Source organism: Battus philenor, unplaced genomic scaffold (assembly GCF_028537555.1).
Source record: "Battus philenor isolate CCGP_79_NKW_IND1 unplaced genomic scaffold, ilBatPhil1.0.hap1 SCAF_3, whole genome shotgun sequence".
Lineage (NCBI taxonomy): Eukaryota > Metazoa > Arthropoda > Insecta > Lepidoptera > Papilionidae > Battus > Battus philenor.
This window is the reverse complement of record NW_027181693.1, coordinates 8,742,047-8,756,196: the sequence shown is the minus strand read 5'-3', so window position 1 is coordinate 8,756,196 and position 14,150 is coordinate 8,742,047. Positions and strand designations below refer to the sequence as shown.

At 33.1% G+C, this 14,150-nt stretch overlaps 1 protein-coding gene across 7 annotated transcripts in view; it reads right to left on the bottom strand.

Moving 5' to 3' along the window:
- Positions 1-14,150, bottom strand: part of grh (grainy head) — a 102,377-nt gene that overhangs the window by 19,896 nt on the left and 68,331 nt on the right. For all 7 annotated transcript variants that reach the window (XM_068770985.1, XM_068770984.1, XM_068770986.1 and 4 more), the window contains one exon: positions 8,407-8,569. In XM_068770985.1, coding sequence (XP_068627086.1) covers positions 8,407-8,569 — 163 coding nt within the window. The remainder of the gene's footprint in view (positions 1-8,406; positions 8,570-14,150) is intronic.

Genomic DNA, 14,150 nt, shown 5'->3' with positions numbered 1-14,150 from the left:
CTCTCGGCTCGTAAATAAGAACTTGCATTCGAGCAATTCAAGAGGCGTTCCCATTAATGACACAGCGAGGAAGGTTGCGGTGATCGTTTCTGATGATATTAAATTGATATGACGTCCGCTTAAATGTTCCCACATTGATATTAGATATATAATATAATAAAAATCTTCGTTCCAACGACTACTATAAAAATAATCAACATCTTATTTATACTGAACTAATGGTAATACTTAAATAATATCATTATGGAACATTTTTATTAGTTTTTATAATGTTTGAACATCTTCTTAGTAGAAATATGCTTTTAAATTAACAAATTTTTAGTAATATACAAAGTATTTTTAACTGTTTTATTTTAATCAAATTTGAGCTTATTTTCGTATAAAAATGTTAAAGTTAGTCTAATAATATTACATTATATTGCGTCTACTATTTCCAAGAAGATTTCCAAGAAGAATTTAACATACATGTTAGTTTTTAAACTAATTAAAAAAAAAAACTTACCTATCAAAAACCTAGTTTAAATATACATAAAACAAATTATTAATAGATATTAATGTAGAGTGTGGATACATCTAATGTAATAGTATAGAGCGCCGCAGGGCCCGAGAGATTACTAGCGATGAGAAGCTTCCGCTGCCCGACAAATTGCCTACAGTCGCCGTGCATCCGGCGCAACAGCCATCCCTTCTAATTTAACGTGCCACGTCCATGTTTAAGACCCAATAATACTGATATCCATGCAAGCATGTTTTATGCTATTATGGGTTAAAAATAGTTTCATTACTTATCTTGTAGTTTTCCTTTATTTGTTATCCGGTCGTTACAAAAAAAATTGTTTAAACTACATTTGCGAGTTTCCGCGCCTTTAGCCCTAAAATTCTACAGGTTGATTAGTTATAGATGTAAAAGTTTTTAAAGGGTTACATTTTTTTACGGTGTACCCTACCTAAAAATGAATGGTTTCAGAAATAATAAATAGGGTAACTTATTTCAGAGAGATCATTTTATATTACACTATTGGAAATAGGTGTAAAATGTTGCTAGCTTTTACTGGCAAATGAGCTAAACATTGACCCCTTTAAAGTTTAAAATCTATAATCAATCATTCTTTATACGGCAACGTCAGTTTTTACTCTATTTTATATCAAAAAACTACCTATTTATTATATGTTATAGTTTGAAATAATATTATGAAAAAGCAACCGTACGTAGTCTGTATACATAACAGTGTCTACAGAATTAAAACACTAATGGACGCAGCCAGTTACCGCTAAACCTCGATTAAATCAGAGCAATTCCCGCGATCCATTCAGCGTCGGATTAACATCCAAAGTCGCGTTGTAACACTAATCTGCTTAAATGTCGAAAGGAAATGTCAGATTGTAAAACGCAGGGCTCTGGACGAGTTGTGATACGTCTTGAAACGTCCTACCTACAGCTTAGAGTGCGCTCGGTAATACTTTCAATGTTACGAGAAAAGACGGCAACACTACTTTTAAGATGCCGTTGATTTAAAACTGAAGATGAACGAATACAAAAGAAAAAGTATAGTTTTATGTTACGTACTAACTCACGTGTAATACATTTTATTTTATTTAAATACTTTTTTAAATATTGAGCTGTAGTAGTCCAGTAGTTGAAGACCTATAATTGTAGATCATGTATTAAAATGCTGTGAGGGTGTATAATTATAACGTACGAAATAATTTTGAAGTAATCGTAAAAAGATCACAAAGATAAATAAGTACTCGATCGGCAGACACTACTTCGTTCATAAAAATGCTTGTTTCACAACAGTAAGACAGTTCAAAACTAATGATGTAATATCACCGTGATATATCTCAATAAATTATATATGTTATACAGCAGTGTCTATTTTGGCTAATGACTAGCTTTTGTTTTTTTTTTAAATTTATATTGTAACTTATTCGTATCATACTATTTCCATGCGTTTTTAGTATATATATAGTTTTTAGTATATATTACATAGGTTATCAGTGGACACCTCGTTAGTTATGGATAGTTTTTTGTGTCTTATAATTGTGATAGTTAGTGTATAAACCTGTAAGTTTGTTCTTCAATAAATAAATATGTGTAAGCATAAGTTAAATAAAATTATATATATATGTTATAAAAATAAAACTGTACGAGCCTGTATTGTTTTACATTTTAAATACTCCGATTGTAATCTTTCTTAATGGTAATAAGCTCATAATGTTTCAATGTATAATAAATAACCAACGTTATTTTGCTTATGAAGTATTTAGAACAATCGGTTCGTTCAATCAATGTTATTTTACTTCAGAATTAAGATAACCGTGCCGGCTGCGCGTTGCGTAATTGAACCTTATATCTCCTAATGCCGCTGATTACGGTCTCATGTTAGCCCGATGCTATCTCCGAGTGACGCTAAATACGCGCGCTGTGACACTTCCAATATCGAAACAATGACGAACTTCGCATTACGCAACGCTATCTCGGTCCACCTCCGCTGTCATTCAAACGATAGATTTAGACTGAAGTGAAAGTTTATTTTAGTTTAGCCTTTCGTCTGTCGACTTGAAATATGATTGATTAATTTCTTCTCGTGAAATTACATTTAATTTTTATTATTTATAAATAGCAACCCGTATGACAACATTTTCACTTTTATGAGTAAGCCTTGTAAATAATTAAGATTATTGAATATAACCAAATTAGAAAATAACAAAAACATATGCAATAGCGTGGTCTTACGTTTAAATAATTATTACGAGTCAACATTACAGAATAGTACGTAATAGTTAATGTAACAGTTATCAAATAGTGTTACGAGAACCAGAAATTAACGAAAAAAAATTACGCGGCAGTGGAATGCTTGCACTTATTCCGCGATTCAATCGATTCATTAAACTCGCTCTTATTTACCTAAAACAGTTGCGCTACACGTTGCTAATAAAGTTGTAGTAATCGTAATTGTAACAACATGGTTGCGTTGTTAGTTACCTTTTTACTAAGTACCATGACCGGCTATCACCTCAAAGCGCAACATCTCCAACTTAACGGAACATTTCGATCTGAGATAATTGTGTTTTTCCAAGTCGGGCAGAATTGCCGAGAGCTATATTATGACTAAAAAGAAAACTGCCAAAAAAGCAATTACATTAAATTCACATAAATTACTTTCAAAAAACTCATAAAAAGTACATTACATTAACGCTTGGCGGCAGTGATAAATAACTTTAGGTATTCCGATAAACTTGTAGCGATACATTGTTTCAACTTTAACATAAATTGATCAGTTAATAAAACAGCTTAAAATCAAATACAGGCTCATGTTTATTTACATCTCTTGAATGGAAAAACACGTAAGAATATGTTACTTTTAAATAGTAAAGGTCGCGAGATTATTTTAGCGAATATTTTTATGAACCGAGTTTATACTACGAAAATTTATACAGATAAATTTTTCATATTTAACATAACGAATTGGTATTTGTAAAAAGCATTTAGAAAATTTTACGCAACACATGAACATAACCCATAAAAATATTAAATGTTAACATAATACATTCTTAAAACTTTCATATCATTCTTTCGTTATTCATGTTATGCAGAAATTTAATAAAGGAATTAAATAAAACCTGGTGCCGTGTACGTGCATATCAGTTGTATAATTACGCGATTTACTATCATTAATGTTATTCCGACACCGGAAAGACTTGTAAGGAAGACGCAAGGCAAAAGTTTCAACGTGGTCCCAACAGGGGTGTAAACTAAATTGAGACATCTCAACGGATGATTAATCGAGTGCATGATTGGCGTTTTCCAACTATCGACTGAATGTATGCAAATTTCGCATTTTTTGTTGTAAGTATACACATATGTGTACACACATTAAAGAATTCTCCCTGTCCGTGGTGAATACGAAATTTCATTACACGTCAATGCTCCCTGTGAGAATTATTCGATCTGTCTCATATGACAGCCCTTCACATGTCAGCACCGGCAACGCTGGTCGAAAGGCGCGCGGTAGGAGCCGTGTGTTCCGAATGCCGACCGTTATAATCCCTCATCAAGCATAACATGTTGAGTGTAAAAGGCATCATTAAAGATTGCCTTTAAAAGGCAAACCGGAGCAATCATTAAAATCGTAAAATATTGCAAAAAGAAAATAATACAACGACTTGGCTCGTTACGCGAGTTTCCGTTGCTACGAAAGTGAGCACAATGATGTCAGTGCGTCGATAAGAAATAGAGCAAAAAGTGCTCCCAGTGAGTAGAAGCGCTGTAGACATGAGAGATACGGTTTAATCGCGCTCGAGAATAAAAAGATAAGCGGAAGTTTATTACCGGCGCTTAAAAGGTATTAAATATCATTCGTATGTTAATTACGTATCGCAAATAGATACAAATCTACTGCTCGACTTCATGTGCATAATGCCAAGTTGTCGTCAACTTTTTACGCGCAAAACGTTCTTTTAAACATAAACAATTAATGTGCTTTAAATAGAAGAATGTACATTTTTATATTAAAACAATGTATCGACTGTTCTAATTATCTAAACAAAATATATTTTAAATAATATATCGCGCACAGCAAAGAGGGCAGATCATTTTAAATCGTTAGTTAGTTTAACTATAGTTTCTTAAATAATAACCACAAAGGTTGCTTAAACTAATAATCATTATAATGAAGAGCGGTTGCACCCTTTAGGTAATGCGGATATACAACATAAAAAACGACGCGTTTGCTAGGTGATTAATTGCAGCCATATTCTGTGATTGATCGATTTTATTTCACGCTGTTACACATAAGAACTTTTTAAGAGCCATCTTTTCAAGACGGAAACTTTTAAAAAAACATTTTAAAACTATATTTATCATGTTCATTCAAATGTAAATGGTATACGAACTGCGTGCGAACGGTAACAACGAGGAGTGTTTTGGTTATATAGGGAATAAGGTTTCGTTTAATTAGGTGCAACATTTTGTACACGGGCTACTCGACATGTCTGGGCAGCTAAATCTGTACAATGATATCGACAGTCTGCGGCACGGCAAAGCTCTTCCGAAACAGGGCGGGGTCGGGCGTAATTACGATCTCGCCACGCACGCTGCGGTCAAATCTCTCTTTTTGCCAAATTTTCTTACAGCTCCTAACCTCTTTCGGACACGCGAACGTATTGGTATTGCGTGTGAATTTAAATTGTCAGCCATGCTGTTTAATTATTATTCGTGAACTTTTTATTCGTATTAATTAAAAAAAATCAGTCAATTATAAAGACATTTTTTTCAGTTAAATACAAATTTAACTGAAGAAATGTCTTCATAACCTGCTAATTTTTTGAAGTAATTAATAATTGTTACAATTTTTACGAAAACAGTAAAGGTTTTCAAAAACAGTAAACGTCGTACTTTCAAAGAATCTGATGTGTTAAGTGATATTTGATTAATTGTGGTTTTTGTGTATGGATAATAATATCAACCATGTCGGTGATTGCTTAAAAAACGGAAATCAAAGCAGAATTTTTGTTGGGCTGCCTGTTGTATACATTGAAATTTTTTTGCAATGTAAAAAAGAAGCTCGTTAAGAAAACATGATGTTTGCCGCATTGAAATTATTTTATCATAATACGGCGAGGTTATTGTTTAAGGGAGCGATATTATCCGAAGCGAGCGCGGGCTCCCGAGGCGGTCATTGTGTTCCTATATGGCGAATGTCAAAAGCGTCGTCTTAATTATCGGGCGCGGCCATACAATGCGTACTCGATTGCGGCGAGATAAGCACCGTGTATCTATCCGAGTCTTTATTGAATACGCAGCCGGACCTGCAACCTACTTGCTGCCTTAATAATAACTTCAAACGTATGTCGCATTGTATCTCTGATTATTCCGATCTAAGCCCATTGAATCGAGATAAAGCGAGCTTGAATAGGTTACATGCCTCGAGAAAAACGAAGGAAAATTCAATTATTACGGAATATCTTATGACGCGTATTGTTTACAATTAAACTCCGCAATAATTGTATATTTGTATCAGCTTATTTGTATTGTTGTGTATTTCTAATAACAATGAGAACGAATCATACGTTTTTTATACAATAGCTAAAGTAATTTAAAGCAATTATGGTTGGAACGTTTTCAAGTTTTCTGATTATTATGTTATTTCAAAGTAAACGTCGGGAAATTCTAAGGGTAAATCTAATTTCTATAGAAAAATTACGACAGAATTTCCACCTTTGTTATTTATTCCCTTTTCCCATGAGATAATGTCCAGTTTTAGTCACGCCATGCGAAATATGTCATTTCATGATGGTTTAATTATTCGCTTATCGTATTAATTGTTTATGGTAAAATCATTACCATCAACAATTGTTACGCATTTATTATATTTTTAATTGAAAAAGTATCCTAAAATTTTCTTTTATTACTGATGGATGTTTGACATTTAGCAATCTGACTAAGACGTGACTTTTAAACTAAAAAATAGAACTTTTGTAAGAATAATTCAGTAACATTAATTTCGGCCGTAGGACGTTCGTTATTGGTTACAGGCTTCTCCCATAGATTTCCAAAAGAATCGGTTAAAACGGTCAACCAATCTTGCTAACAATTGCTAATAAATTAATATTTTATAACTAACCAATGAAAGTTAAAAAAATTTAGCATGTTATTTTTAATTATTTAATAAATTATGAAACTTGTTTATTATGCTTTTTCATATTTTTTGTTCTTATTTTAATTTTATCAATTTATTAAGTCAAACTCTCAAATATAACAATGCAGTGTTAAGTTAAATTTAAAAGTACAAAATCATTTGCGGCAAAGAGTTTGAACGTGTTCTTATAAGGCACAAGAACCGATATGTTTAATGATTTTACTGTAACCCACACATCGAAATGAACGAAGTAAACTGGGAACAAAAACATAAATTTATTTTAAAAAATCTCTAATTCAACTACTTTTTAGCATTTTTTAGAAGCCATGAGAAAAAAATATCTCATATTTAAGTTTGAAAAGAAAACGAGGAAAACAATTGCTGTGTGTAATAAAATAGTAATATCTTTAGTTTCGTTAAAAAAAAAAACAAAACAAAAGCTGTAAAAAATAAGTGGTTATGAAAGTGACTTGTTGAAGGCAAACACGTAACGCAGTGAAATTGAGACGCAGTTGTGGTTGGGACCCTCGCTTTTGCTCCGGGATCTGGCGATACCACTTTGTTAGTATCACATGAAGGAGTTATCCGTTGACATTTGATTTATTTGTTGAGATATTTTTCCTTTCATAATTGTTGCAAAGATTTAGAAACTAACATTTCATTTAAAAATTATGACTAATGATCCATAATCTAAATAACTATTGAAAAAGGTTTTTTTTAATTTTCGCCTTCTTTGTATGGTATGCATGGCTAGTAACTTGATGTTAAAGCTAGGTTTCCATCGGTACAGACAGGTTTAAAACTGCATTTTTTAAAACAATAGAAACATTAAAATTAAATGACACATAGACAAAAAAAAAAAATAGTAACAATCACGATAACTTTTGTAAAAACTTACAAATGTTTGAACTTAACTTAATATTTCATCATTTTCAGTATATATGATAATAATTAATTTCTCTTGTAAAAATCAGTTCCACGAACATAATAATAATTATTTTTTGCCACGGGACTGTGCAAGATAGCTTTAAGAACTAATATTTATAGCACAATATCATAAGGATATCTAACTACTGCTCGTATCTTAAATGTACGCTTTGGCTTTCTTATATCCAAAAGAGGTAAACATCCGGCCATCGCTCCATAGTGGCACCTTATTCTAATCAAATAGTGACAAAATTTCTGATTTTTTGTAATGATTTAATGAGAGATCTCGTTGAAGTCTTTTATACACAGATTTTAAGACCTCTAGAAAGAGAGATTTTCTTAAGATTATTGTATTTAATATTGTACATAATTCTTCTTTTACTTGTAAATGTAACTTGTGAAAAAGAAGCTAAAGTCTTCGTTAGTAAAATATTGAAATCTTCAGCTTCTTTTGAACTTGCAAGCTAAATACCTAATTACATATCAATTAGAAATAAATAATATTATGTTCATTAATAGGCAAACTGGATGCAGTTATTAGTTAAAGCAAGCAGGTCGAGTCAACTGCTTCATTACCTGTACATTCTAACTATGCTATAAATTACATTAAATATATTTTTACTTTGAACTGATTGACGTATTAATAGCTTACGTTCTTGATTTATTATTTTATATGCATTCATATAAATGGGGCGTATCACTAAAATTGAGGTAATGTAATACCTTTCACTCTGTTTTAGTCCAAATTATATAATTTATATTCTTAAATAAAGCAAGTAAATATTTGAAATTAATGGGCATTTATATTTGTATTACTTATAAAAAAGATAAGACATACCTTAACTGTTTGATTTTTAAGTGGCTTGTCAGGGTCGTGAATGTACTCGAGAGTAATGCCATAGAACTGGCCTTTGTTGATGTAGGTAATGCGGTCATCCTCGCGCCGTTGGGAGCTGCTGGAAGCTGTCTCAAGATGGTATTTGAACCCGTACGGTGAAAACCTGCACAAACATACACATATAAGTTAACCGCTAACACAGAATCTAGTATGATAACGATTAGTAACCGCGATAGCACACTCGTCCAACGCCTCGTACGTACAACAGATTAAGATAAATCTTAAAAGTTGCACATTACGTAGTGCGCTGTAGGTAAGCCGTTGCAGTAACCATTTGTTGGAATATAAATAAAGACGAGAGCTGGTTTAAGTGAGAGACATTTAGAAAAAGTGCGATTTCTTCTTTGAGATACATATCAACAGATACATGTTCTCGACAATAAAGTTTCCATGAAGTGAAGCAATAAAAGTAAGCAAAAAGTGGAAATCTTAATTGTGGTGCGGGCGGTGTTACATAAAGGTGTGGAGATCCAGTTCGCGGAGAGCAATGAAAAACTAAGTTTTCTCATGATTTCCTGTGCTTGGGACCGACGGAAGGAAAAGCCCGCTACTTTAGTGGCGATCGCGTGCCGCGGCTCGTTAGGCACGCGTGAGCAGCGGACGACGCTGTGTCGCGCAAGCAAGCCCACGCGACACTCGCACAAAGAGAAAATTGCACTAGGAAACGACGACGTCATTATCTCCTCCGCCTCATTGTACCGCACCTTACTTATGTAACTCGATAAAATGCTATAAATCGCTAAAGAACGCCTAATCTGTTAATAAATCTCTCAGCGGCATGCAGATAGCCGGCCCACAACGGTTCAGCGCTTGACTTGCGGTTACACCATTACTTAAAGCTTATTGAAAACAATTTGGTAAACAATCCCGCTGATGTTTGCGATTTAAGCCGAGCTTGCGCAGATAAAGGCCGTGCAATGCAAACTCGGGCCGACATTGACGGATCGGTTTCTGCAGTACTTGCCTATCTGATTCTCTAAGTTATTCCAAATGTAATTTCCCTTTGTGACAAAGGCAACTATTGTTATTTGGGCGAGTTTTATTTGCATCATTGATGTAATTACAAGTCTTTATTTGATTTAATTTCTCTGTTCTTTTTGTCTAAAATCTTTTTAAAATGTTATTGTTCAAAATAACTATTTATGATACACTTAATAAATATTTTTAACTGCCTGCAGGTAAGTAAAAGTATCTACGTAAATTCTCCGTAGCCGTCAGTAAATAAGGCATTGTTTTCGAATGAGCTTCATTACAAATTTCAGCAACGCGGCGACCAAAAAAGACACTTCCTGCGTGAAGGCGAGGGTCTTTCATGAATAAATCAATCGACGAGGCGCGGAAATTGATGAGCGGGCAAAAAGCCTTCGGAACGCAGCGACAACAAAGTGCTCGCAATAAAAACGTTCAGCGCGATAAGAAACGACGTCCCGCCGAGCGCGAGCGATCCAGCGCCAAATTAGATGCGCATAAATACGACCCTATAGTACATGTTGAATACACTCTGCACCAAACGCCATACTTTTAACAACCCCATTATAAACCACAAAAACCCACCATGAATCCTCGACAATGATGATCATATCAATATGAACTCGCCTGACAATGATAAGTCCGGTGTCTTCAATGTATTAATTTTTTAACAATTATGGCGTCAAACGAATTTCAATTACTTAAACTACTATTTAAGTTTAGGTTTTAGTTATTACTACTTTGGTATAAATTGTGAATCTACATGTATCTAATTAAAATATGTCTTATTATTTCAATTACTACCAAAAAGCCGAGCAAATAAGAATTGTCGATGTAGCACTAGCATCGGCATTGGGAGCGACGAATGTAAATTCAGACAGAAAACAGTTTTATGCGAATTACAGCCGGACTCGTCTTTACCTTATCAACGTCTGATGGAAATTGAAGGACCATTGTATGGTCCAGACGAGACGTATGTCTCGACTGACACAATGTTGTGAATCGCTGCAACAGATCTCGAAAGCAACTAACTCGGGCTATCATTAAATTCGGCTCCGTTTTCGCCATTACTACTTATTTTGAGTGCCTATATGATATAAGTTGTAGCCTTAGTAAATTTAATCGTCGTTTATTTGGAGTTCTAAACAGGTTTACGGCCAGTTTTTGAAATATCAATCAAAGCAACAATCACGAAAAATTATGTTAAAAAGGCGTTGAACTGCTGCTTACCTCCCTCAAAATTTTAAAGACTCGTTCAAAAAATTTGCTAATCATTATTTCACTTCTGACTATACATTTCGGTTGCATTTTCTGGCGACGAATATTAGGTAATGACGCGTTCATGTCAGCATCACCAAAATTCAGATGAGAAAAAAATAGACTACACATTTCTTTTAGACATTTCTTCTCATTTTTTATTTTCTTTCTATTACATTTACTATAGGAAAGTGAATTATTCCAGAACGTGAAAAAAAATTCTTTTATTTATGGAATATAAATTTAAAGAAGTAAGTTATTACAAATAATAACAATGACTGTTTTAACAACTTTATTTTTTTCTTGACAATAGTTTCTAAACAATTAGACATAATAGTGTAAAAAAGTTTATTCTTCCTAATAGAAATTAAGTTTTGTTAACCCGTTAATAAAAGTAAAACGCTTATGGAAAATCAATTTTATGTTTATCGTCCGCTAATATGAGACCAGTTGCAAATCAAAACCAACGTTGTGTTCAGCCGTTCTAACAAAACAAATAATGTTAAACGATGATTAACAAGAGATTAATGGTATATTATAACTGATTGGACTTGTTGAATCGGAGAGTTTTAACTGTTGATAAAAACGTTAAGTACTCGAAAAATTAATTCGATTTATTGACAGAGTGCAGCAGCCACACCCTAAAAGTCGCCCTCGGGACGTTAAAAATACATACACACAACATGAGTAGAAAGCATCTATTTTCTGTAACTAAAAATATGTGAGATTTATATTATTTAATTTCTTTGATGTATAAACTTCTTATTTCGTATTTAAAAAAAGAACTATAAATTGTGTTTGTTTTTTTACATAGTTCAGGTTAAATAATATAGCTATAATAAATGAAATGCAATTATGTAGATAGTCGTAGACAAAATTCTATGATTAGAAATGCATACGACCCATTATTTTTGGAAAAACAACGAACCTCCGAGTGTTAATGTTAAAATAGGACTATTGTAATCAATATTAGGTGTATTAGCAAAAGATGAAACCAAAAACAAAGCATTAAATATTATTTGTAGATTTTAAAACGAAGTACAAATGAGAGTACGTGATATCTTAATTGAGCTCGGCATAATAGTGCACAGTTCATTAACGCATCTCATTACCTCGTATTTAGAAGCTTTTTCGTCGTGATAACAAAATGTGCATACATTAGTTGATTAAGCTACCACTTTAAGGAAGCTGATTCTCGGGTTGAACATCGACTGAGTAAATAAATTTTCTATTAGGGAATCGAGCCGGTCGGCTGAACACTTCCCGACTACTTAACTGAGCGGTAAATAATTGTTCAAACATCTGTGAGGACTTTGAAATAACTTCGGCGCTAACACGAATGCTGGTAATCGGTTGGGGAGTGAGCAAGTATCATAAGTAATTTAAGAAAGTAGAGGCGACCACGTTATTTGGGACAAATGCAAGCAATTATCGAGATAATAATGCTAATGCACTTATCATGTTGACGACTGCTTCCGTCACTACAGCCGGAGCCGCCTGTACAACGATTTGTTCGTACGATCGTGTACAATTAAGAAGGGGGTTTACTCTTTAATAAAATTGATTAAGAAAATTAATGACATATGTATATATATATATACATAAATATACACATATATATAAATACATAGATATATTTAAATGTATATATTTATTTATATGATCTCCCTTACAGCTTCCCAACAAGTCCCATTGAAAGTGACCAGCATCCAGCGTCTTCAGATTCTCCACCTTGTAGGTCGGCGACATAAGCTGCGCTTGCGTTTCTGAACTTCAAAACCTTATGGCCAAAGCGGCCATGTATTTCGCGCGCTATGTAGCCTGCCCGTTGTCATTTCAACTAGCCAATCTGCTGGACTATGCTGATTATTTTCATTCGTCTTCGGATCACTTGTCCAATATTAAAAAAAAAACATAACTTACCTTTATAAACCTTCCAACATATGGCAGCGTGAAAACATTATTTTTTTTTTATTACTATATTTACTATTTGTGCTACAATTTCATATTGTATAGGTTAAGTATTAATAACAGCTAAATAATAACTATGTTAAGGACATTATAAAAGTGACCACAAAAAAATACCCCTGAGTTTGTTGTAGGCTTTTTACAATTCAGGGCGCGTTAGGAACCCTATTAGGTATAAATTGAAGGATGCCGTTATAGAGAAACACAAGCGATCACTGTAAAGTTCCCAATGTTATCTACATTAATATATACTAAACTACCTAAAATAATGAGAATGAATGATTTAAAGAATACAATAATTTACCCGCTTAAATTTTAAGACATCTGAATATAAAGCTAAAACGGTTTATAAGTTCATCACGCCTATAGTAATAACCCACAAATATTACTCTATGTAAAAATACAAGTTATAGCCATTCGCTTTACGGAGAAAAGGAGGTAAACGAGTATATAGCAAGTAGTCACCGGATGATCGGCGGTCACGGCTACCCATATTCAATCATCACCAATGATATCATAAATAAGTTAAATGCTTGCTGTGTGATTTCTGTTTTGCAACATTGCGCACTAGGGTATTTATCACTAGATTAACTCTACATTTTGCATTTTATGTAGTCATGTATACATGATTATAAAATTTCAAAGGTGTTCCTTTATGATTTGCACATTTAAAACCATTTGAGTGAAACAAAGACAAAACTGACACATTATTTGAAAACCTATACTATAGTATTTATTAAAATAACGTGTAATGAGTACGTGTATTTTTATTTAATATAGGAGATTTGGAAGTCAGGAATTCTCAAACTAAAAATTATCATTGGTGCACAACAGAAGTGCTACTCAACAAGTAGCTGTAAATTGCTTGAGTTGATTATTTGGTAAACAGTCTTTCGTAATATCTACAGTTCGTTCTAATTTCTTTCCGATGCTAATACTTTTAGTATTTTTTGATATTTACGTTTATATTACTTATAAAGTTTCAAAAAAATTAACAAAATGTTTAGCACAATGAATTATCACGAAAATTCAAAAGGACTCTAAGATTGTTCTTTTTAAAAGCGCTTGCTACTCATTGTTACATACATTTTTAATCAAAACGCATGATAAGTAATTAAAAGTTGAAGTAATCATTTACGTAGGTATTTTTTAATTAAAACGCAATTGCTGAATTCATTGAACGGTAACATTCGTTACGTGTGTAACATTAAAAAAAGTGTTTTATTAACTAGGTGTGAGTATAACAAGCTGTTCTAATTATGTAAACTAGAACTTACTCTGATAACTAACAAAAACATTTTTAGTAAAATAACATGTCTTTTTTGTACACATTGCAAAATATCTTTTATAATAGTATATAGAAAAACGCGTATTCCGAGCGGTGACTGCCAGGGCTTTTCGAAGAAGGAACCTTGGACTGGGTTGCTGTTCGAAACGCGTTAAGAATTCCTACTGAAGAGTACCGGATAGGATTGAACCTCGATGTGATC